The 23,478-nt window shown below is 42.2% G+C and overlaps 1 protein-coding gene across 1 annotated transcript in view; it reads right to left on the bottom strand.

Annotated features, from left to right (window-relative positions):
* snd1 (staphylococcal nuclease and tudor domain containing 1) overlaps positions 1-23,478 on the bottom strand; it is a 919,733-nt gene that overhangs the window by 682,761 nt on the left and 213,494 nt on the right. The window contains exon 13 of the mRNA XM_072241822.1: positions 12,536-12,646. Coding sequence (XP_072097923.1) covers positions 12,536-12,646 — 111 coding nt within the window. The remainder of the gene's footprint in view (positions 1-12,535; positions 12,647-23,478) is intronic.

The raw sequence follows: 23,478 nt of genomic DNA, 5'->3' as shown, positions 1-23,478 counted from the left end.
GTCAGTGACATTTATTTTACCATCCTCCTCCACAGATTTTTAGCTGAGGTTGACAAGGGGAACAAATTGAGAAAGATTGCACTTGAGGATAGGGTGTGACCAGATTTATCTGCTGGCATTGTTACAAAGTGGCAGTTTTTAGATCAGCATCTCAGCACATTATAAGGAAATCAATTTCTGTCTCCTCACTGGGGTCAACTCATTGACTGACTGAGCCTTGGTTTCATTTTAGATAATTGTTTATCCCATAACTTTGGTTTAAGCATCGATGCTCTATGAAAGCAAACAAATTCAATTTTCACAGCTGTATGCAACTTCCAGCCAGTATATATAAGTATGGGATAGTAACAAAAATTTAATTTTGAAAATGCACATAGAAACCTCCATCCACACCTATTCATTCACCTTATTAATTTGAGCCTGGCTACATCCTACCAGAAACCACGCTCAGCCTTTAAAAAACAAGATATTTCCCCTCCAACAGCCGTGGTCAAGGATAGGAGCAAATGGTACAGTAAAGTATTCAATTGGGAGAGTACTAATTATGATGGAATTATGCAGGAACTCGAAAGAATAAATTGGGAACATTGCAATAATATGTAGGTTGCTTAGGGAGAACTTGTATGAGGTTCCAAATACATTTGTCCCACTGAGACAGGAAAAGGATGGTAAGGCAAAGAAATCATGATTGACAACAAAGGTGGAACATTTAGTAAAAAGGAAGAAGGAAGTAAAGATCAGATAGGGCTCTTGAGAGTTATAAGTTAGCCAGGAAGGAGCTTAAGAAAGCATACAGGGGACACCTGATGGCCTTAAAACGAAAGTAGGGTTAAGGAAAACTTAAGGAAGACATCATACACATATTTGAATCAGAATCAGGTTTATTATCACTGGCATGTGATGTGAAATTTGTTAACTTAGCAGCAGCAGTTCAACGCGATACAGGATATATAAAAAAAATGAAATAAAAATAATAAAGTAAATCAATTACAGTATACATATATTGAATAAATTTTAAAAAGTGCAAAAAACAGAAATACTGCATAGTAAACAAAAAAGTGAGGTAGTGTCCAAGGGTTCAATGTCCATTTAGGAATCAGATGTCAGAACGGAAAAAGCCGTTCCTGAATCGCTGAGTGTGAGCCTTCAGGATTCTGTACCTCCTACCTGATGGTAACAGTGAGAAAAGGGCATTCCTTGGGCGCTGGTGGTCGTTAATAATGGAAGCTGCCTTTCTGAGACACTGACCCTTGAAGATGGCCTGGGTACTTTGTTGGCTAGTAACCCAAGTTGGAGCTGACCAAATTTACAATCCTCTGCAGCTTCTTTCAGTCCTGTGCAGTAGTCCGCCATACCAGCCAGTGATGCAGCCTGTCAGAGTGCTCTGCAGAGTACATCTGTAGAAGTTTTTAGAGTATATTTGTTGACATACCAAATCTCTTCAAACTCCTAATGAAGTATAGCCACTGTGCTGCCTGCTTTATAACTACATCGATATTTTGGGACCAGGTTAGATCCTCAGAGATCTTGACACCCAGGAACTTGAAACTGCTCACTCTCTCCATTTCTGATCTCTCTATCAGAATTGGTGTGTGTTCCTTCATTTTACCCTTTTGGAAGTCCTCAATCAGGTATGTCATCTCACTGACGTTGAGTGCCAGGTGGTTGCTGCAGCACCATTGCACTAGCTGGCATATTTCACTCCTGTATGCCCTCTCATCACCAACTGAGATTCTACCAACAATGGTTGTATCATCAGCAAATTTATAGATGGTATTTCAGCTATGCCTTGCCACACAGTCATTGGCATATATAGAGTACAGCAGTGGGCTCTACTAATCTTTATACTTTAATTTTCATAGCTATACTATTCCGTCTCCCACTTTCAATTTATGTTGAAAATTCAAGGGGATAAACCAGGCGTCATTAAAACAAGCCAACCATTAAGTTCCGTCCAGTAGTGAATTGTAGCATAAATGGACTGTGTCCAGACATGGAAAACTGGGAAGACAGACAGTGAAGAGACAGAAATGCTCAAGGTCAATTAGTGAAAAGAACCAAAAAGTTTAAGCTCCATCTTAAAAGTGTTACTTTAGATTTCCAGCATCTACAGAATTTCTTGTGTTTTTGAAATTTTGACTGGACAGTTTGATAGTTCATCAAAAGATTACATTATCTCGCCTATTACTGGTGGTTCTCCAACACTCTACAAATACTCTCCCCTCCAGAACTCTTCAAGTCCAGGTATGACTTACAGAAGGCCATCATGAGTGCATGTAGTTGTGGCAGGGGTTGCATCCATTACTTCTCATGAAGCATCTTTCAAGAGAGTGAACCCTCACAAGGCATCAGGCCTTGATGGTGTACTCGGCAGGGCGATGGGGCTGTTCATGTTTTGGTCACTACTCATACAATGTAGAGTTATAGCAATATGCTGGTGAATTGTGTTTAGAAACAACAGATGGTGTTTAATCCAGTTAATGTAAAATAATGCATTTTTGAACCACTGATAGGATGGAACATACAGTAGATCATGTATGAGAGAGCCCAAGGAGATACTGGGGAAGAGAGGAACTTTGATATATAAATCCAAAGAACTTAAACGCAGCAGCAAAGACAGATAACATGAGAAAAAGAAAGAAGGTATATGGGACACTGACCATCATTAGTTGGGCACTGAATGTAAAAGCAACAAGATTATGTTCCAATTTCTCAGCAGGTTATTGCATGCATTTCTGATCGCCATCACTCTTGGAAAGATGAGATTACACTGAGGAAAGTGCAGAGGAGATACACCAAGTTTCCCATGGATGTTGCAGTTTGGTTAGAAGTGACTGAAGAGGAAGTTAAGATCACACACAATTGAAGTACGTAAAATTATAAGTACAGATAGGGTATGAAATTTCCGCTGCACAAATTTTTCCCCATATCAGAGATAGGGAAAACAAAAGGGTACAGATTTAAGGTAAGATGCCATAACTTATAAGATATCTTAGGGAAACCTCGTTCATGCAGAGTGTGGCAAGTAGGTAAAACACACTGCTCATCAGAGAGATCAGTGCAGAGTCACTGACCTGACTAGAGGCAGGACAAGCACTTAAATCAGCTTGGGATGGAAGACTCTGCACCAAGTGCTCAGAAATGGGATCAATACACACTGATTGTTGTGAACATGTCAGGGGCCAAGTAGCCTGATTATGAATCAGGATCTCCAAAACTGTATTTACTAGACCAAAATGTAATTGCATCTTAAAAATAGCTGGAATCACATTCAGAAAATACATTTGCACAGGTAGCCAAATGCCAAATATTGAAAACAGTCAGGATAAATGCATCTTTTTCAGGTTGGTAAGCTGTAACTGGAGAAGTGCCAGACCCCCATCTAATTACACTACATTAATGGCTTAAATAAAGGACATAAATATACTACCACCAAATCTGCTGATAGAAAATCACTATGTGAGACAGACAAAAATAGCTGTAGACAGGTTAAGTAACTGGGTTCAATGCATTTTCTTCCATGTCTGGACACAAAGAGCTGCAGTTTGCCACCTTATAGTTACTGAAAATGGCTTAACATGCAGAATTGCAAAGTTAGCAGTTTATATGGGTGTAACACCCTGGTTAAGATTTTAACTGCAAATGCTAGTTAATTTTAGCAGTTCCGTAAGAGAAGTCTCTTCTGCTTTTAGCCTGTTTGGGTTTGAGCTAAAGATAAAGGGATATATTCTTCAAATTAGGAACATTGTACCAGCCAATCAGGATGGTGAAATTAGGAGAAAGTTCTGGAGAATGTTGGACGGCAATGTTTTTTGTGAAGGACACGTATGGGCTGAGGTCTTTTTGGCGGGAGCTGGGAGAAGACAGTGGGGAAGATGGCTGAGGATGCCATCCCTGTTGCACAAGGTGCTTCAAGGAGGTAGGATCAATACTCCCATGGAGGAGCTCGTTTGATCAAGATGGATTTCAAGTAACATTTGGAAAGTGGTGTGTGCTTTCATGCAGACTGTGAGTTCAGCACATCAGTTAAAGACAACTTCTAGATGAGTTACAACTTATGTGAACATTTGGACTGGATTAACGATAATGGGCCCTTTTGATTTTTAGAAACATAGAAAACATACAGCACACAAACCTGTGCCAATCATGTCCCTCCCTTAGAACTACCTAGGCTTTACCCATAGCTCTCTCTTTTTCTAAGCTCCACATAGCCATCCAGGAGGATCTTAAAAGACCTTAGCGTTTCTGCCTTCACCACCGCCGCTGGCAGCCCATTCCACACACTCACCACTCTCTGCGTAAAAAACTTAACCGACATCTCCTCTGTACTAACTTCCAAGCACCTTAAAACTATGCCTTCTTTTTTCTTTGATCCTTTTTCCTACTAACTGTTCGGTAAAGCTGAAATTAGTAAATATACTTCCTTTACAATTGTATGCAATGTACGATCTGTTATTTTTTGTACACGGCTAATTGCATGGCGATAGTATTCATGCAGATCAGAGCTTGGCTAGTTGAGACATCTCAACTTCCTGGTTTTGGTGGGACGCAAATCACACCAACCCTAGACATCCAGAAGCAACCTGATTTTCCCAATCTACCTGCATATGCAAGTCCCCCATGACTAGAGTGATATTGCCCTTTTTTTTCACATGCCTTTTCTATACCCCTTTGTAATTTGTATCATCAGTAAATTTATAGATGGTATTGGAGCTATGCCTAGCCACAGAATCATGTGTATATAGAGAGTAGAGCAGTGGGCTAAGCACACACCCCTGAGGTGCGCCATTGTTGATTGTCAGTGAGGAAGATATGTTATCACCAATCCACACAGATTGTGGTCTTCTGGTTAGGAAGTTGAGGATCCAATTGCAGAGGGAGGTACAGAGGCCCAGGTTCCGCAACTTCTCAATCAGGATTATGGGAATGATGGTATTAAATGCTGAGCTATAGTCGATGAACAGCATCCTGATATATGTGTTTGTGTTGTCCAGGTGGTCTAAAGCCATGTGGAGGGCCATTAAGATTGCATCTGCTGTTAACCTATTGTGACGATAGGCAAATTGCAACGGGTCCAGGACCTTATTGAGACAGGAGGTCAGTCTAGTCATGACCAATCTCTCAAAGCATTTCATCACTGTCAATGTGAGTGCTACCAGGCAATAGTCGTTAAGGCAGCTCACACTATTCTTCTTAGGCACTGATATAATTGTTGCCTTCTTGAAGCAGGTGGGAACTTCCACACAATAGCAGTGAGAGGTTGAAAATGTCCTTGAATACTCCTGCTAGTTGGTTGGCACAGGTTTTCACAGTCTTACCTGGTACTCCATCGGGACCTTCCCCCTTGCAAGGCTTCACTCTCTTTAAAGACAGCCTAACATCGGCCTCTAAGACAGAGGTCACAGGGTCAACAGAAAGATGACTAGAGTGAAGGGAGGACTGGTCAGGGATAAAGGGGGAACAGCAAAACATTTGCCATCCTCTAGTACTACTTCTGTAGCCAGGGAGGTCATAAAGATCATTGTCAATGCTCCCGCAATTTTGTTCCTCACTTCCTGTTGTACCTTGGGTACATCCTAACTGTTCACAGGGACTTACCTATCTTGATGTTTTTAAGAAGCTCCTGAGTTATAAGGTAGCCAGGAAGGAGCTTGAGAAGGGACTTAGGAGAGCTAAAGGGGACATGAAGGCCTTGGGGGAGATCCTTATGAATTCTTTGCTTCACTGTTCACCGGGAAGAGTCAGAACCTGAACCAGGTTTATTATCACCGGCATGTGACCTGAAATTTGTTAACTTAACAGCAGCCGTTCAATGCAATACAGAATCTAGCACAGAGAGAAAAAAATAAAACATAATAATAACAAGTAAATCAATTACATATATTGAATAGATTTTAAAAATGTGCAAAAACAGAACGACTGTATATTTTAAAAAGTGAGGTAGTGTCCAAAGCTTCAATGTCCATTTAGGAATCGGATGGCAGAGGGGAAGAAGTTGCTCCTGAATCGCTGAGTGTGTGCCTTCAGGCTTCTGCATCTCCAACCTGATGGTAACAGTCAGAAAAGTGCATGCCCTGGGTGCTGGATGTCCTTAATAATGGACGCCGCCTTTCTGAGACACCGCTCCATAAAGATGTCCTGGGTACTTTGTAGGCTAGATGGAGCTGACTAGATTTACAACCTTCTGCAGCTTCTTTTGGTCCTGTGCATTAGCCCTTCCATACCAGACAATGATGCAGCCTGTCAAAATACTCTTCACTGTACAACTGTAAAAGTTTTTGAGTATATTTGTTGACACGCCAAACCTCTTCAAACATAGAAACATAGAAAACCTACAACACAATACAGGCCCTTCTGCCCACAATGCTGTGCCGAACAAGTCTGTACCTTAGAACTACCTAGGCTCACCCATAAGCCCTCTATTTTTCTAAGCTCCATGTATCCATCCAGGAGTCTCTTAAAAGACCCTACCGTTTCCACCTCCACCGGCAGCCCATTCCACGCACTCACCACTCTCTGTGCAGAAAACTTAACCCTGACATCTCCTCTGTACCTACTTCCAAGAACCTTAAAACTATGCCCTCTCGTGCTAGCCATTTCAGCCCTGGAAAGAAAACCTCTGACTACCCACACAAATAATAGAGTATAGCCGCCGTCTTGCTTTCTTTATGACTACATTGATATGTTGGGACCAGGTTAGATCCTCGGAGATCTTGACACCCAGGAACTTGAAGCTGCTTTCTCTCTCTCCCCGTCTGATCACTCTATGAGGATAGGTATGTGCTCCTTCATCTTACTCTTCCTGAAGTCCACAATCAACTCTTTCCTCTTACTGGCATTGAGTGTCAGATTGTTGCTGCGGCACCATTCCACTAGTTGGCATACTTCACTCCTGTATGCCCTCGTCACCACCTGAGATTCTACCAATAATGGTTGTATTGTCAGCAAATTTGTAGATAGTATTTAAGCTATGCCTAGCCACACAGTAATGTGTGTATAGAGCGTAGAACAGTGGGCTAAACACATACCCCTGAGGTGTGCCAGTGTTGATCGTCAGCAAGGAGGATACGTTATCACCAATCCACACAGACTGTGGTCTTCCGGTTAGAAAGTCGAGGATCCAATTGAGAGGGAGTTAGAGAGGCCCAGGTTCTGCAACTTCTCAATCAGGATTGTGGGAATGATGGTTTTCAATGCTGAGCTATAGTCGATGAACAAAATCCTGATGTAGGTATTTGTGTTGTCTAGGTGGTCTAAAGCCGTGTGGAGAGCCACCGAGATGGCGTCTGCCATTGACCTATTGTGGCAACAGGCAAACTGCAATGGGTCCATTAAGAGGGACAATATGAGGTCACCGTAGAAGAGGCTAGTGTGCAGAAGCATGTCAAGGGAAGAAAGGAGCAGTGTTGGAGCTTTTGAAAAAACATCAGGATAGACCAGTCCCAGGGGCCAGAATCGATAAAACCCAGGTTAGTACAGTAAACAAGAGAAGAGATTACTGGGGTGTTGACAATGATCTTTCTATCCTCCCTGCCCACAGAAGTGGCACTAGAAGACGGGAGGACGGCAAATGTGCCATTGTTCAAGAACCTTAATAGGGAATTAGAGATTAGCGTGCCTTAATTCAGTAGTGAGCAAACTTAGAAACAGGATTTGCAAGCATTTGGGGAAGAATTAGGAATAGTCAGCATAACTGCGAAGGGTAGGTCAAGTCTTTTTGAGGTGGTGACAAAACAAATTGATGAAGGTAGAGCAGTAGGTGTGGAGTTTCTGGATTTTATTAAGGTCTTTGACAAATTTCCCCCGTGGTAAGCTAATCCGGAAAATTTGGAAACTTGGCTTCTTGGATTCAGAATTAGTTTTCCCACAGAAGGCAACGAGTGGTAGTAGATGGAGCATATTCTGGCTGCTGGTCAGTGGCTCGTGTTATTCTGCAGTGTCCTGTTCTGGTACCCCACACATTATTTTTTAATATAACTGATTCCATGAAGAAGTGGAAAAGTGGGTTAATAATTTGCAGATGACACAAAGATTGGTGGTGATGTGGAGCATGTAGAACGCTGTCATAAGACACAACAGGATATAGACAGGATGTAGAATTGTGCAGGGAAGTGGTAAGCAGAAATCAATTATGATAGGCAAATGGGTAGCTAGCACCTTTTCACCCTGGATGGCAATGGCCAATATCATAGCACACAACAGGAATTCTGTAGATGCTGGAAATTCAAGCAACACACATCAAAGTTGCTGGTGAACGCAGCAGGCCAGGCAGCATCTGTAGGAAGAGGTGCAGTCAACGTTTCAGGCCGAGACCCTTCGTCAGGACTAACTGAAGGAAGAGTGAGTAAGGGATTTGAAAGTTGGAGGGGGAGGGGGAGATCCAAAATGATAGGAGAAGACAGGAGGGGGAGGGATGGAGCCAAGAGCTGGACAGGTGATTGGCAAAAGGGGATACGAGAGGATCATGGGACAGGAGGTCCGGGAAGAAAGACGGGGGGGGGGGGGGGGGGGGACCCAGAGGATGGGTAAGAGGTATATTCAGAGGGACAGAGGGAGAAAAAGGAGAGTGAGAGAAAGAATGTGTGCATAAAAATGAGTAGCAGATGGGGTACGAGGGGGAGGTGGGGCCTTAGCAGAAGTTAGAGAAGTCGATGTTCATGCCATCAGGTTGGAGGCTACCCAGACGGAATATAAGGTGTTGTTCCTCCAACCTGAGTGTGGCTTCATCTTTACAGTAGAGGAGGCCGTGGATAGACATGTCAGAATGGGAATGGAATGTGGAATTAAAATGTGTGGCCACTGGGAGATGCTGCTTTCTCTGGCAGACAGAATATCATAGTACATCCATTTAAGCTGAATGGAGGAAAATTGGAGAGGTTTCTTTACACAGATAGTCTGTGAGCCAGGACCCCAAATTTGGGCTACTGGTACCATCTGGGGAGTGATTTTTGGCAAGGTATACACCCCGAGTGCTAGAAAATATGTGATAGCACTGCAGCCAGCAGTGGTAGCTTTCTGTGCAGCCCCCAAGGACATTGCCCCCGACCTGATGAAGGTACATGAGATTGGTGAGCAACACTATGCAACCTTCAAGGATGAGAGACTAGAGAAAGACCCACTAACAAAGAAATTCCACGACTCAATGAAAACCAAAAAGCTGAAAACATTCAGTGATATGTGTAACGTTACATACCTCGTGGGTACCTTGTGAGCATGATGTAACGGTCTTGTGATAGTGGGATGTAATTTTCCCACCAGTGTGAGGTCACGCGATGACATGTTTCCAACAGGTATAAAGGGGAACCCTGTTGTGACGCAGTTAGGTTTTCAGCTTAGTTTGTCAGTTACTCTGTTATGCTGCGTATTCATCTCATGACGCAATTTCGTTTTAAAGTGGAGTTCTACTTTCTATTGTAAGGTAAAATCGTTGTGCCAGCAGTTTCCCCAATCGCTGCCAGCTTTGTTTGGTGTACCTAGGATTTACCTTTACACTAGTATTGGAGAGTGAAGACCTTACTAAAGTACTGGAACCTTGAAGGATCAAATAAAGTTGGAGTCGTTTGCCGGTTTAATAAAGGATCGAGCTTATTCAGCATTCGTCCAGAAATGGTGACCTGTATCTGAGATAACTCCTGCAAGAGCAGGGAAGTTGAGCAGGGAAGTTGTGCAGTGTTCACTCGCCAGAAAAAGGGTCAGTTCCTTTAAGCCATTTTATTTCCTTCGTCATGAATCCTTTGGAGAATCAGCAGTAACGTCACGTCTTCGAAGAAATCCGTTTCCAGTGAAGTCTCTCCTTATTGACTGTGTAAATCACTTGGACTTTCGGATTTACCCTTTTAAGAACTGTTCCAGAGTTGCCGTACAGCAGTTAACTTCCGGTTAAGTTAGTCGTTGGAATACTTCTAGTAAATTCTGCTCAACAATAGAAAAATGCTTGTTTTTTTTATAAAACCTGACTCAATTGATAATTCATTGTTGCCGGTCACATGACAGTAAGAAGAGAGAAGTGAAATCAAATGGGAGGGCGATCATCTCGAAAGCAGACGGGTCTTTGTTTGGACGCATCATAGTGATGGGACAAGGGTGCAGTGTACGTATGGAGGATATCCTTTCTCATCCCCTTGGACCATTGCCCTGGGCCCTGTCCACACCAGAAGGATCGCTGAGAAAGACAAGTGCCCTAAAACTTCAGACCAGCAACAAGGAAACTTAGTTCACATTCTTAGAGTTGGGTCAGGAATCGGACCTCTCCCCAGAACTGATGGACAAACTGGAGGCATTTACATGTCTCCTGTATGCCCCAAAAGCATCGACCACCAAGGTCAATGAGCTCAGGTATCACCTTTTCTGTGCCAAAGAAGGTGAAATCAAAAGTCATCAACTCCCACCATGCAAGGACTGCTTAACAAAACATGCACAGTGAGCCAACTGCCAGGCTGGTATACGGAGAAGATGTTTGGAGAAGGACCCACAAGTGCCAAGCCCTGTTGGCAGAGGATGGAAGATGGAGAGAGTAGAGGAAGCTAAACAGTTGGTGGTGCACTGGATGGAAGGCCAGCTAGCACCCGATGCCGTCCTGGATCTACTGGCCTGTAACCGTCCAAAAAAATGTTCGCTCCCAGTAGCCTCAGGTGTACTGAAATGTGTAGACCGGCAGATTGTGATAACCAGGCATCTACCTCAGAGAGCGTGGAAAGTTCAGATGAAGATGTGGAAGACATGGAAGACGTGGAAAACTATTATGATTATAAATAGGTTATGAAAGTATGGAAAGCGGTCTTTGATTAAATATATTCATTTTACAACGAAATGGGGCCTAGGTCATGGTCGCATGGAACTCCACATTTGAATTATTGTAGTGTAATTCTATATGCTATGACAAAAGCTTAAGATTGGTTTGATTTGATACAACAATATGGAAAATATCATGACATTGATAAAACTCCAGAAATCTCTCCAAATGAGGTTTTTTTTTACCTTTTAGGGTGTGGGGTAACATTTTCTGCTGTACTGATGTTAATATGGAATATATACAAAAAGTCATTACTTATTTGAAGTAATAAAGCTACCACTGGTGCAATGCTATCACGTATTTTCTAACACTGGAGATGTATACCTTGCCAAAAATCACTATGAGCATTATTCCCCTCAGATGGTACCAACCAACCCTACTGGCTCACAGACTAAGAGAATGATAGGTGCCTAAAACCTATTGTTGGGGGTAGTAGCAGAGACTAAAATTAGGTACGTCTAAGAGACTCTCAGACAAGCACATGGCTATAAGAAGAATGGAGGGTTATGGGCTAAGTAGGAGGGAAGGGTTAGATTGATCATGTGGTATGTTTATAGAGGCCAGGTCAGGTCAAAATCATGGGCTAAAGGACCCTGAATGTGCTGTATTATTCTGTAATCATCAAATAAATGAAAGTAATTTAAAAGTACAAATAGAACTAACTTTGGTGATCACATTTGGGATGTGCCATTTTACTTACAAGGAAGTCTGCACAGTGTAGGAAGAGGTAATGTGATTATGTGAAAGATAAACTGCTGCTCACGAACTCATCAGGAGTTAGAACATAAAAAATCCACAGCATATCACAGGCCCCTCGGTTCACACTTCGGTGCCGACCATGTATCTTCCTCCAGAGCCTGTCCAGAATTTCCCTACTGCTTAGCCCTCTATTTTTCTGAGCTCCATGCACCTATCTAAGGGTCTAGTCTCTTAAAAGATACAGTATCTGCCTCTACCACCTTCACTGGCAGTGCATTCCACGCACCCACCACTCTGTGTTCTAGTCTTCTTTCAGCTTTCTCTCCCAAATGACAGCAGCCACCAATCTTGCCCCCATTAATATTAAATAATATTTAAAACATTTTAGGATCAATACAAGAGGTTGAAACAAAATAATTAGGTACATTATTCGCTTTCTCAAACCCTGATATGATGCAATCGCTTTACCAAGGTATTTTTGCAATGTGTTATTACTATTTCAAACATTTCTCTTCACTCTACAATTAGCATCTGAGCTTTTAACTGTTCTTTCCTAAAATCTCCCCACTTATCTGAAGATGCAACACTTGGATCAAACATTTAGTCACTGGTCCCATTGCCCCCTTCAGTGTCAATTGTTTGATTACTAACTGACAACCTTCACCACATCATTTCAAACACAGACATTGTTCCTTGCAATACTTCATTAATGAAAGACACGGCAGTGAACAGACAGTTAAAAATCAGATTGTTCTTGAGAACTGTTTCAATCTCTGTGGATCCACACCAGGATAGCATCAAAATTTTCACAATTCTGAAGTCTATATACATAAGTAACGAATCACGTTATTAAGCAGAGAGAAGATCAAAAACTACAACCTCTTCAAATGCATTATTTCAACATGAGTACTCTTACATTAAATTACATACCATATTTAAATATCAGTTATATTTTTTAAAATGAAGGTTACATTTTCATATCATTAGTTCCCATATAAAAAAAGTTCATGCTTTTTTTTTCCAAAATTCCAGTTGTCATATTACCTGGCCTCTGCAGCAAGTAGCTCATCATAGTGAGAAGAACGTTGGTCATCATCTTGTCGATAACGGATAACTGTGGCAAGGCCTTTACTCACTAGGGCTTCCGCAATGTTACTGAAAAAGGACAGAAACATTTACTCATAAATCATACATATATGAGGGCTGAAACACAAGTACAAAAAAAATATCATGGACCTAGTTATTCCAAAGTTAATTTTGCAGTGATTTTTTTCCCTCAAAAGCCAATTTTCTCAACTTTAAGGTTGCAGGTTCAGTCACAGCTCCTACTGTTAAGCATTTATCTATGCTGTCCTTCTTAAATTCTTAATTTATCAATACATATTACAGGATATAGATACAAATGATGATTTATGCTATGGATGGTATCGACACAAACAAATTAAGCAAAGGATTTCCAGATATATGCTTTAATGATAAACAAAACATCTGCAGATTTTTTTTTTCCAGATTGGGAATCTGGGCTTTGATTTAAACTGTTAAAGGGAGCCACAGTGATACAGTGTCAGTGTCAGAGACTGATCAGTTCAGCCCTGATATAACCATATAACAATTACAGCATGGAAACAGGCCATCTCAGCCCTTCTAGTCCATGCCAAACTCTTACTCTCACCTAGTCCCACCGACCTGCACTCAGCCCGTAACCCTCCATTCCTTTCCTGTCCATATATCTATCCAATTTAACTTTAAATGACAACATCAAACCTGCCTCTACCACTTCTGCTGGAAGCTCATTCCACACAGCTACCACTCTCCGTAAAGAAGTTCCCCCTCATGTCACCCCAAAACTTTTGCCCTTTAACTCTCAACTTATGTCCTCTTGTTTGAATCTCCCCCACTCTCAATGGAAAAAGCCTACCCACGTCAACTCTGTCTATCCCCCTCATAATTTTAAATACCTCTATCAAGTCCCCCGCTCAACCTTCTACATTCCAAAGAATAAAGACCCAACTTGTTCAACCTTTCTCTGTAACTTGGGTGATGAAACCCAGCCAACATTCTAGTAAATCTTCTCTGTACTCTCTCTATTTTGTTGACATCTTTCCTACAATTCAGTGACCAGAACTGTACACAATACTCCAAATTTGGCCTCACCAATGCCTTCTACAATTTCAACACTACATCCCAACTCCTATAATCAATGCTCTGATTTATAAAGGCCAGCATATCAAAAGCTTTCTTCACCACCCTACCCACGAGATTCCACTGTCAGGAAACTATGCACCATTATTCCTAGATCCCTCTGTTCTACTGCATTCTTTAATGACCTACCATTTACCATGTATGTCCTATTTTGATTAGTCCTACCAAAATGTAGCACTTCATATTTATCAGCATTAAACTCCATCTGCCATCTTCAGCCCACTCTTCTAACTGGCCTAAATCTCTCTTCAACCTACCAGGAACATAAAGTTTCTGTACTGTCAAAATTTCACCTTTAAATGACCTCCATTTCTCTATTACATTCTTCCCATAAAACAAATTGTCCCAATTCACTCCTTCTAAATCCTTTTGCATTTCCTCAAAGTTAGCCTTTCTCTAATCAAAAATCTCAACCGTGGGTCCAGACCTATCCTTCTCCATAATTATATCGAAACTAATAGCATTGTGATCACTGGACTTGAAGTGCTCCCCAACACAAATCTCTGTCACCTGACCTATCTCATTCCTAACAGGAGATCCAACACTGCCCCTTCTCTAGTTGGTACCTCTATGTATTGCTGCAAAAAAAACTAACCTGTACACATTTTACAAACTCCAAACCATCCAGCCCTTTAACAGTATGGGCTTCCCATTCTATGTGTGGTAAATTAAAATCTCCCACAATCACAAACTTGTGCCTACTACTAATATCTACTATCCCCTTACAAATTTGCTCCTTCAATTCTCACTCCCCGTTTGGTGGTCTATAATACACTCCTATAAGTGCTACTACACCTTTCCCATTCCTCAATTCCACCCAAATAGCCTCCCTAGACGAGCCCTCTAATCTATCCTGCCAGCGCACCGCTGTAATATTTTCTCTGACAGGCAATGCAACACCTCCCCCTCTTGTCCCTCCAGGAATATTTAGTTGCCAATCACACCCCTCCTGCAACCATGTTTCACTAATAGCTACAATATCATACTTCCAGGTATCAATCCATGCTCTAAGCTCATCCACCTTTCTTATAATGCTCCTCGCATTAAAATAAATGCGTTTAAGAAATTTTCCACTTCTTACTCTCCGTTTATCACTAACGGCGCAAACAACTTTACTATTTTCCTTTTCTTCCTTCTCCCTTACATCTGTTCCTACATTCTAGTTCCCTGCCCGCCCCCCCCCCCCCCGTATCTACGTTTGTGTTTAAATCCACTGGAGCTTCTCTAGCAAACCTACCTGCAAGAATATTTGTCCCCATCCAGTTCAGATATAAACCGTCCCACCTTCCCTGGAAAACTGCCCAATTATCTATAAATCTGAAGTCCTCCCTCCTGCACCATGTCTTCAGCCACGTGTTGATCTGCGCTATCTTACTACTTCTAAACCTGCTTGCACGTGGCACTGGTAGCAATCCTGAGATTGCTATCCTGGAGTTCCTGTCCTTTAACTTGGCGCCTAACTCCCTAAACTCACCTTCAGGACCTCCTTACTCTTCCTACCCATGTCATTGGTCCCTACATGGACCACGACATCTGGCCGCTCACCCTCCCTCTCGAGAATACTGAGAACTTGATCTGAGATATCGCAGACCTTGGCACCAGGGAGGCAACAGACCATCCAGGATTCCTGATCTCTTCCACAGAACCTCTTATCTATCCCCCTAGCTATCGAATCCCCTATCACTACTGCTCTCCTCTTTTTCCTCCTTCCCTTCTGAGCTGAGGGTCCCGTCTTGGTGCCAGAGACACAACCACTGCAACTTGTCCCTGGTAGGTCGTCCCCATCAACAGCATCCAAAACGATGTACTTATTATTGGTGGGAACGGCCACAGGGGTGCCCTGCTCACTTTGTCTATTCCTGTTCCCTCTCCTGACAGTCACCCAGCTACCTGTCTCCTGACTCTTAGGGGTGACTATCTCCCTGTAACTCCTCTCTAATTTCTGCCTCTGCCTCCCGAATGATCTTGTGCACTGTCTGTGTAGTTTGTATGTTCTCCCTATGACCTGGTGGGATTCTTTCAGTTGCATTGTTTTCCTTTCATATCCCAAGACATGCTGGTTGAAAGGCTAATTGTTGGAAGATTAACAGTAAATTGCTGATTGGTGGTCAGTGCAGAGCTGATGGGCTGAAGGGCCCGTTCCTTTGTTGTATCCTCCACTCCAGTCCAAAGTGCCATGGTAAAAGATAGTCCCAAAAGGTTCATCAGTTATTTCAAGACTGAAAAGGTGACTAGGGAGAAACTAGATCCTTTCAAAGACCATCTGGGCTGTCTACGTGTGGAATTGCAGGAGACAGTCAGGAATTTTAATGTTTATTTCTCTTCAGTGTTTACTGAATATCATACAGTTTCAAGAAAAAGTTTGTGAACCCTTTGTAAATCAAATGCTAAAGCATCAGAACAACATTCAGAATGACCACAGTTCACCTTTTTTGCAGAGTAAATGAGGAACATTATCTTAGAAGTATGTAATAAATGACTGGAAAGACAGACCAGATTTGCAGGTTCATTGAAGATGAATACCATTTCTTTTAACACAGTGGATTTTCAGAATTTTGGCCTTTAATCCATATCTTTATATTTACACCCAGATACATCTTATCGTTTACATACACAAAACTTTTGTGGAAATATAAAGCACAAAATATGAATACTTAAATTTAACAGATCTCTGCAGCATGCAAGCGTTGTTATTCCAGTTACATTGACTCAGATTAAAAGTTGATGCAACTGATTCAAATATTTTTAAAACACAATTTTTTAAAAAATCTATTGTAATACATGTGGACTTTATAGCATTCTGCAAAGGGTCCTCTATTCCTCTGTATTTATTTAGTATCCTTCCATTTACAGGTTGAACACCCCTTATTCAAAAATCCAAACTCCTATAACCACCAAAATCAAAATTTTGAGCGCTGACATGACAAATAGAAAATTTAACAAGGCACAAGCAGAAAATTCCACAAGGCACTGGGAAGGTTCCCAAGCAACGTACAGGTCTCTATGCAGCACAGACAGTTCTGTGAAAAGACCTCACACAAGCTGCGCGGGGTTCTGCTGGCACCTGTTTTCAGCAGTCATCATAGACAGACCACGCGTTACTCACAGTGATTACCATGTGCTCTGCACTTAATTCTTTGCTCTCTGTTGTGAAGATCTTGTTGAAAATATCAAAAAAGCCTGCAGATACCCGTGGGGAATAGTGAAAAGAAAACAAGCATTTATGGTTATCTATAACAGAGAAATTCAAGTTGTTGGAGAAACTCGACAACGATGTAAGTGACAAGCATCTGACAGTGTTGGAATACAAAAGCCCAAACGTACATACCACTCGGCACAAAGACAACTTCTATCTCATTATTTTAAGGCTATTGAACCATCCGCCAGTACAAGATAAATTCTTGACCTCACAATCTACCTCATCATGGCCTTGAGTCTTACTGTCTACCTTCTCTGCACACACTGAAACTCTTACACTTTATTCTGCATTCTATAAACATAAGATTCTGTAGATGCTGGAAGCTTGCTCTTGAACCAGAAGTGATAACTTCACTCAACCCAAACACTGAACTGTTCCCACAACTTAATGACTTATCTCACTTTCAAGGACTTTTCATTTCATGCTTTTGATATTTATTGCTTATGTATTATTATATTTTCCCTTTTTATATTTGTAATTTGTTCTTTAGCAAATTGGTTGTCCATCTTGTGTGCAGTTTTTCATGAATTCTATCATGTTTCTTTGTAAATGCCCACAAGAAAATGAATCTCAGGGTTGCATATGGTGACCTACATGTACCTCGATAATAAATTTACTTTGAACTCCTGTGCATCTTTTGCTCCACTGTGAAGACTTCAAGTATGCCTACCCTGAAGAAACCTTAATTTTCTCTTCGAAACTCCATAGATGCTATCCAACTTGCTGTGTTCCTCTGGCATTTTACATGTGGATTCTGCATTCTGCTATTGTTTTCTCTTGTACTACCTCAATTAACTGCTTTAATGAAATGATTTGTACAGAAAGCATGCAAAATAAGTTTTTCATAGTACCTTTGTACATGTGACAATAATAAACTGATCACCAATTACTCTGGACTTCCTAACAACTACTTTACATCATTCTCCAATTACTCTCAGTTACCTTAGGTCGATATATTGTCATTAACCTTAATAAGCTCTTCAGTATAACTTTCACTGAGGCGCATGTGTCCGACAATCAAGTCCAACTCCTGGCCTTCTCGTGTGGCTTAGCCTCTAAGCCCGGCAGAACTGTTTCTACTGACAGGAGAAGGGGCGAAGGCGGGTCCTGGCGCCTTAAAACCAGTGCTTCGGGTAGATGGAGCAACTCAGCCTGGGAGGGCAGTCCACCCAAGAGAGGGAAAACTCTGATTTCAAACCTCTGCTGCCTTGTGACCATACCCACTCATGGGAAAGGCTTCCGGAGTAAACCCTGAGGACAAATCCGGAGCTGGAGTCCCTAAGGCAGTCCAACCCTACTTTTAACCTCGCTCTGGCAACTCCTGCGATATCACTAGTGCCAAGCTGTATCGGCCCTTGCTCTTCCCTTGGACAACATCGGTGGCATGGAGAGGGGAGACTTGCTGCTTGGGCAACTGCCGGTCTTACATACAACCTTGCCCAGGCCTGCGCCCTGGAGAGACTGAAGCAAGACTTTCCAGGCGCAGATCCATGGTTTTGTGAGACTAATGGATGCCATAACTTCTATTACATAATTACATATTACATATACAACTGAATTAAAATTGGGCCAGAGTTTCTGTTTACCAAAGCATAGTCTACCAAAGAGTTCAAGCATTTTGGACTGCTTCAGCACAGCATTGGAGACAGTTCAAAACTATTTTCAAGAACCAAGCTTCTGGAAGGTTGGGTGGGGGGGGAGGGGGGGAAGGAGTCCGCAGATTTTAAAGCTGTCAGAATGACCAGAGCCTCAAAATGTTTGCAAACATTTTACATCAACGTTCAGGTCATGGCAAATATTAAAACATAGAACCACAACAAAGAATCAATCATGGAAACCAACTTAAGTAAAAGAAAACAGAATAATTGATTTTTGCTCAGATGCCAATGCCTTAAATTCATTTGAACAGAAACTATTATACTTGTCATGGAGCCAAGCATCACAGAAATAAACACAGACCATCCAATTTCTGCGCATAACAGAAATACTCCCTGGTAATATCCTGATAAATACAAACGTGTATTTCCTGCACCCTCTCCAGTACAATCACAACCTTCCTATACTCTGGTTACAAGGACTGTGCATAGTACTCAACATGTGGCAAAACGAATCCTTCATTAATTTCTTTGAGTTTAAGTTCAGTGTGGGAACTGCCCAGTGAACTTAAAGGGAGCATGAAAACAGGGATGCGACCAAATGAATTTTGGTCTCTCAGAATTTCCAGATAATAGGATGGCAGTGTATTACTGTCAATGATCTTCTTTGTTGTTGTACTAAGGATCCTAAAATATACAATTAGGCTACACCAATGTTGTAACAAGTAATGGAATTAGGACAGTTGACCAAAAGCATAGTCAAAAGTAGAAATGTTTCATGTATTGAAGGAGGAAAGAAGTTGAGGTAAAAAGGGGGAGATTTTTTTTTAGAATAGTACAGCACATTACAGGCCCTTCAGCCCACAGTGTTGCGCCGACCCTCAAACCCTGCCTCCTATATAACCGCCCACCTTAAATTCCTCCATATACCTGTCTAGTAGTCTCTTAAACTTCACTAGTGGATCTGTCCCCACCACTGACTCAGGCAGTGCATTCCATGCACCAACCACTCTCTGAGTAAAAAACCTTCCTCTAATATCCCCCTTGAACTTCCCACCCCATACCTTAAAGCCATGTCCTCTTGTATTGAGCAGTGGTGCCCTGGGGAAGAGGCGCTGGCTATCCACTCTATCTATTACTCTTATTATCTTGTACACCTCTATCATGTCTCCTCTCATCCTCCTTCTCTCCAAAGAGTAAAGCTTGGGAATCCTGCCAACCAAAAACAAGCTTGCCAATGCTGAAGAGCCAAATGATCCAAAAATCTTATGCCCTCCCTCCTACACCAACTCCTTAGCCGCATATTAAACAGTGTAATCTTCCTAGTTCTGGCCTCACTAGCACACTGCACAGGTAGCAACCCTGAGTTCACAACCCTGGAGGTCCTGGCTTTTAACTTAGCACCCAACTCCCTGAACACCCTATGCAGAACCTCATCACTTGTCCTACCCATATCATTGGTATCTACATGGACTACGACTTCTGGCTGTTCACCCTCCCACCGAGGACTCAATCCGAGATACCCCAGATCCTGGCACCCAGGTGGCAACACACCATCCGGGAATCTCGTTCCTGCTCACAAAATCTTCTGTCCGTTTCCCTAACTAACAAATCCATTATCATAAGCAAAAAGACAATCTGCAGATGCTGGAAATACGAGCAATACATACATAATGCAGGAGGAACTCAGCAGGCCTGGCAGCATCCAGGAAAAGAGTACAGTTGATGTTTCGGGCCAAAACCCTTCGGCAGGACTGTCACTACATCACAGCATGCCTTTCTTTCTCACCAGCCCCCACTTCCCTTCTGAGTCACAGAGGCAGACTCAGTGCCAGAAAACCGTTAGGTCTTTCACCCCAGCGCCTGCAATCTCCAAACATGATACAACTCTTGTTGAGGGGGATAGCCACAGGGGTATTTTGTTCCTCAACCCCTTTTCCCTTTCCTGACTGTTACCATGTTTCCTGTGTCCTGCACCTTGGGTGTGACTACCTCGCTATATATCCCCCTGAGCCTCCCAAATGATCTGGAATTCATCCAGTTCCAGCTCCAACTCTTTAAATCTGATTATTAGAAGCTACAGTTGAATGCACTTCTTACAGTTGTAGTTATCAGGGACACTGGAGGTCTCCACGCCTCCCCACATTCCATAAGAGGAGCATTCAGCTATCCTGCCTGACATGCTATTGTCCTAGCTGAGCAGATATACAGAAGAGAACAAAAAAACTTGAATTTTTCTTTTCTCTAACTGAACCTCAAGATCACCACTCTATATCCACTTAGTCCGTGAGCCAGCAGGGTTGGTCGGTACCATCTGAGGGGAATAATGCTCAAAGTGATTTTTGGCAAGGTATACATCTCTAGAGTTAGAAAATACGTGATAGCATTGCACCAGTGGTAGCTTTATTACTTCAAATAAGTAATCACTTTCTGTATATATCCCATATTAACATCAGTACAGCAGAAAATGTTACCCCACACCCCAAAAGGTGAAAAACCTCATTTGGAGAGATTTCTGGAATTTTATCAAAGTCATGATATTTTCCATATTGTTGTATCAAATCAAACATCTTGGGAGCGAACATTTTTTGGACAGTTACAGGCCAGTAGATCCAGGACGGCATCGGGTGCTGGCTGGCCTTCCATCCAGTGCACCACCAACTGTTTAGCTTCCTCTACTCTCTCCACCTTCCATCCTCTGCCAACAGGGCTTGGCACTTGTGGATTCTTCTCCAAACTGTTCTCCATATACCAGCTGGCAGTTGGCTCACTGTGCATGTTTTGTTAAGCAGTCCTTGCACGGTGGGAGTTGATGACTTTTGATTTCACCTTCTTTGGCACAGAAAAGGTGATACCTGAGCTCATTGACCTTGGTGATCGATGCTTTTGGGGCATACAGGAGACATGTAAATGCCTCCAGTTTGTCCATCAGTTCTGGGGAGAGGTCCCATTCCTGACCCAACTCTAAGAATGTGAACTGAGCTTCCCTGTTGCTGGTTAGAAGTTTCAGGGCACTTGTCTCCCCCTTGCCTGCAAAAGCGCTTACAGTGTCACATCCTGTATATGCGTGCAACCCGATCAGAGCCCTACAAACCTCTACGCCAACAGTGGCAGCAACCTTCCTGATGTCTACAAGCCTTGTACGGGTTCTAGTGCCACACTTCTGGAACAATGGGTCCTCAATCTTGTCACAAAATGCTAAAGGCATGATAAAGACATCTGTATCTTCTGAGCAGATCACTAGAGATTGGTATCCCTCTCTTGTGGCATAGGCAGCATGGAGAAGTAGACAGCCATCTGCTTCTTCTTGTTGACACTGAAGAGCTGACACCTCCTCGCTGCCTTGAGATGTGATTCTGTATCATTTGTCATTCACAGTTGCATATAGAATATTCTCCTGTAGCTTTGCTCTGTACTCCACCTTCCTCCGTTCATGGACTATGAAACTAATGAGACTATTTTTGTTACTGACTTTGGTCAGGAAGCTCCTCCACTGCCTCACCATCTGTGTGCCTGTGATACCTTGCAACTCATGACCAGTCTCTTCACCCTGTAGAGATCTTTCACTATTCTTGTTAAGAGTTCTCCCTGTATGTGTCAAACACAACATCTATTCTGTTACTCTGACTGCCTTCCCTCAGAGCCATACCCTGATTCTGCAAGGTTGTGGCTAAAGTAGCTTTATTTGTTTTTCTCAGCGATCCTTCTGGTGTGGACAGGGCCCAGGGCAATGGTCCAAGGGGATGAGAAAGGATATCCTCCATACATAGACTGTGCCCTTGTGCCATCACTATGATGCGTCCAAACAAAGACTTGCCTGCTTTCAAGATGATTCCCCTCCCATTTGATTTCACTTCTCTCTTCTTACAGATATCACTGAATGTTTTCAGCTGTTTGGTTTTCATTGGGTCATGGAATTTCTTTGTTGGTGGGTCTTCCTCAAGTCTCTCATCCTTGCATAGCATTGCTCACCAATCTCATATGCCTTCATCAGGTCGGAGGCAATGTCCTTGGGGGCTGCACAGAAACCTAACACCGCCGCAACGCTATCGCCTATTTTCTAGCACTAGGGGTGTATACCTTGCTGAAAATCACTATAAGAATTATTTCCCCCAGATGGTACCAGTGGCCCAAATCTGGAGTCCTGGCTCACAGACTAACTCAGACAATGGCCTCAAATAAATAATGTGTTTAATTTTAATGAAAAGGTTAATTTGAATGTTGTTCCTTCTTTCCGCGTCTTGTGACGCATAAAGTGGCAACCTTGCTACTTCTTTAGCATTTTTGCCTGTATTTTTTTTTTACAAGACCTAGTTGCTAGCTCAACACTCAACCCAGCACGGACGGAAAGCATGTAAAGGGGCAGCCAGATTCAAACATGGGACCATTTGCCTCAAAGTCTAGTGCAGATGCCATTACATCCCCGACTGGTTTGACTTGTTATAGGTGCCATAAATGCTGAATCTCGATTACATGATTTCCAAAAGTAAGCTTTAACATTAAGTCAGAAAACACATGTAGAAGTTCAAATTCTTTGTACTTCAACAGGACAAGGCACAGATCTTTGCGGACTGTCAAACAGAAGCTTCAGCTTTAACTTATATATTTTTCCTACAGATATTATCAAAACAATGATTATTTCGGTCAGAGTTCAGAAAAGATAACCAGAAAGTAATAAGAGAGAATGGAACTCAGGAATGAACAAAAAAAGGGTCTAAATCTCAGAAGCCTTTCATCATCACAACAAAATTACTGTAATTGTACTTCCACTATGCAATTGCTCACAGATGCTCCACAGATTTATACCAGTTCACAACAAATGTTTCAAAACATTCTGTTCCCTCCCATTTACTTCTTTATTCTCCAACTTCACCTAAAAAAAACTATAGGCCACCAAAACGTCATCCTGCGTTCTGTAAAAAACAACTTGAATGCAGAAAGAGCAAGAGTGTTTTAAAAGCATTTTGGACTGTAAATCTTGTACAATTTAG

Source organism: Mobula birostris, chromosome 23, assembly GCF_030028105.1.
Source record: "Mobula birostris isolate sMobBir1 chromosome 23, sMobBir1.hap1, whole genome shotgun sequence".
NCBI lineage: Eukaryota > Metazoa > Chordata > Chondrichthyes > Myliobatiformes > Myliobatidae > Mobula > Mobula birostris.
The sequence above is the reverse complement of the archived record's forward strand: the minus strand, read 5'-3'. Positions and strand labels throughout refer to the sequence as shown.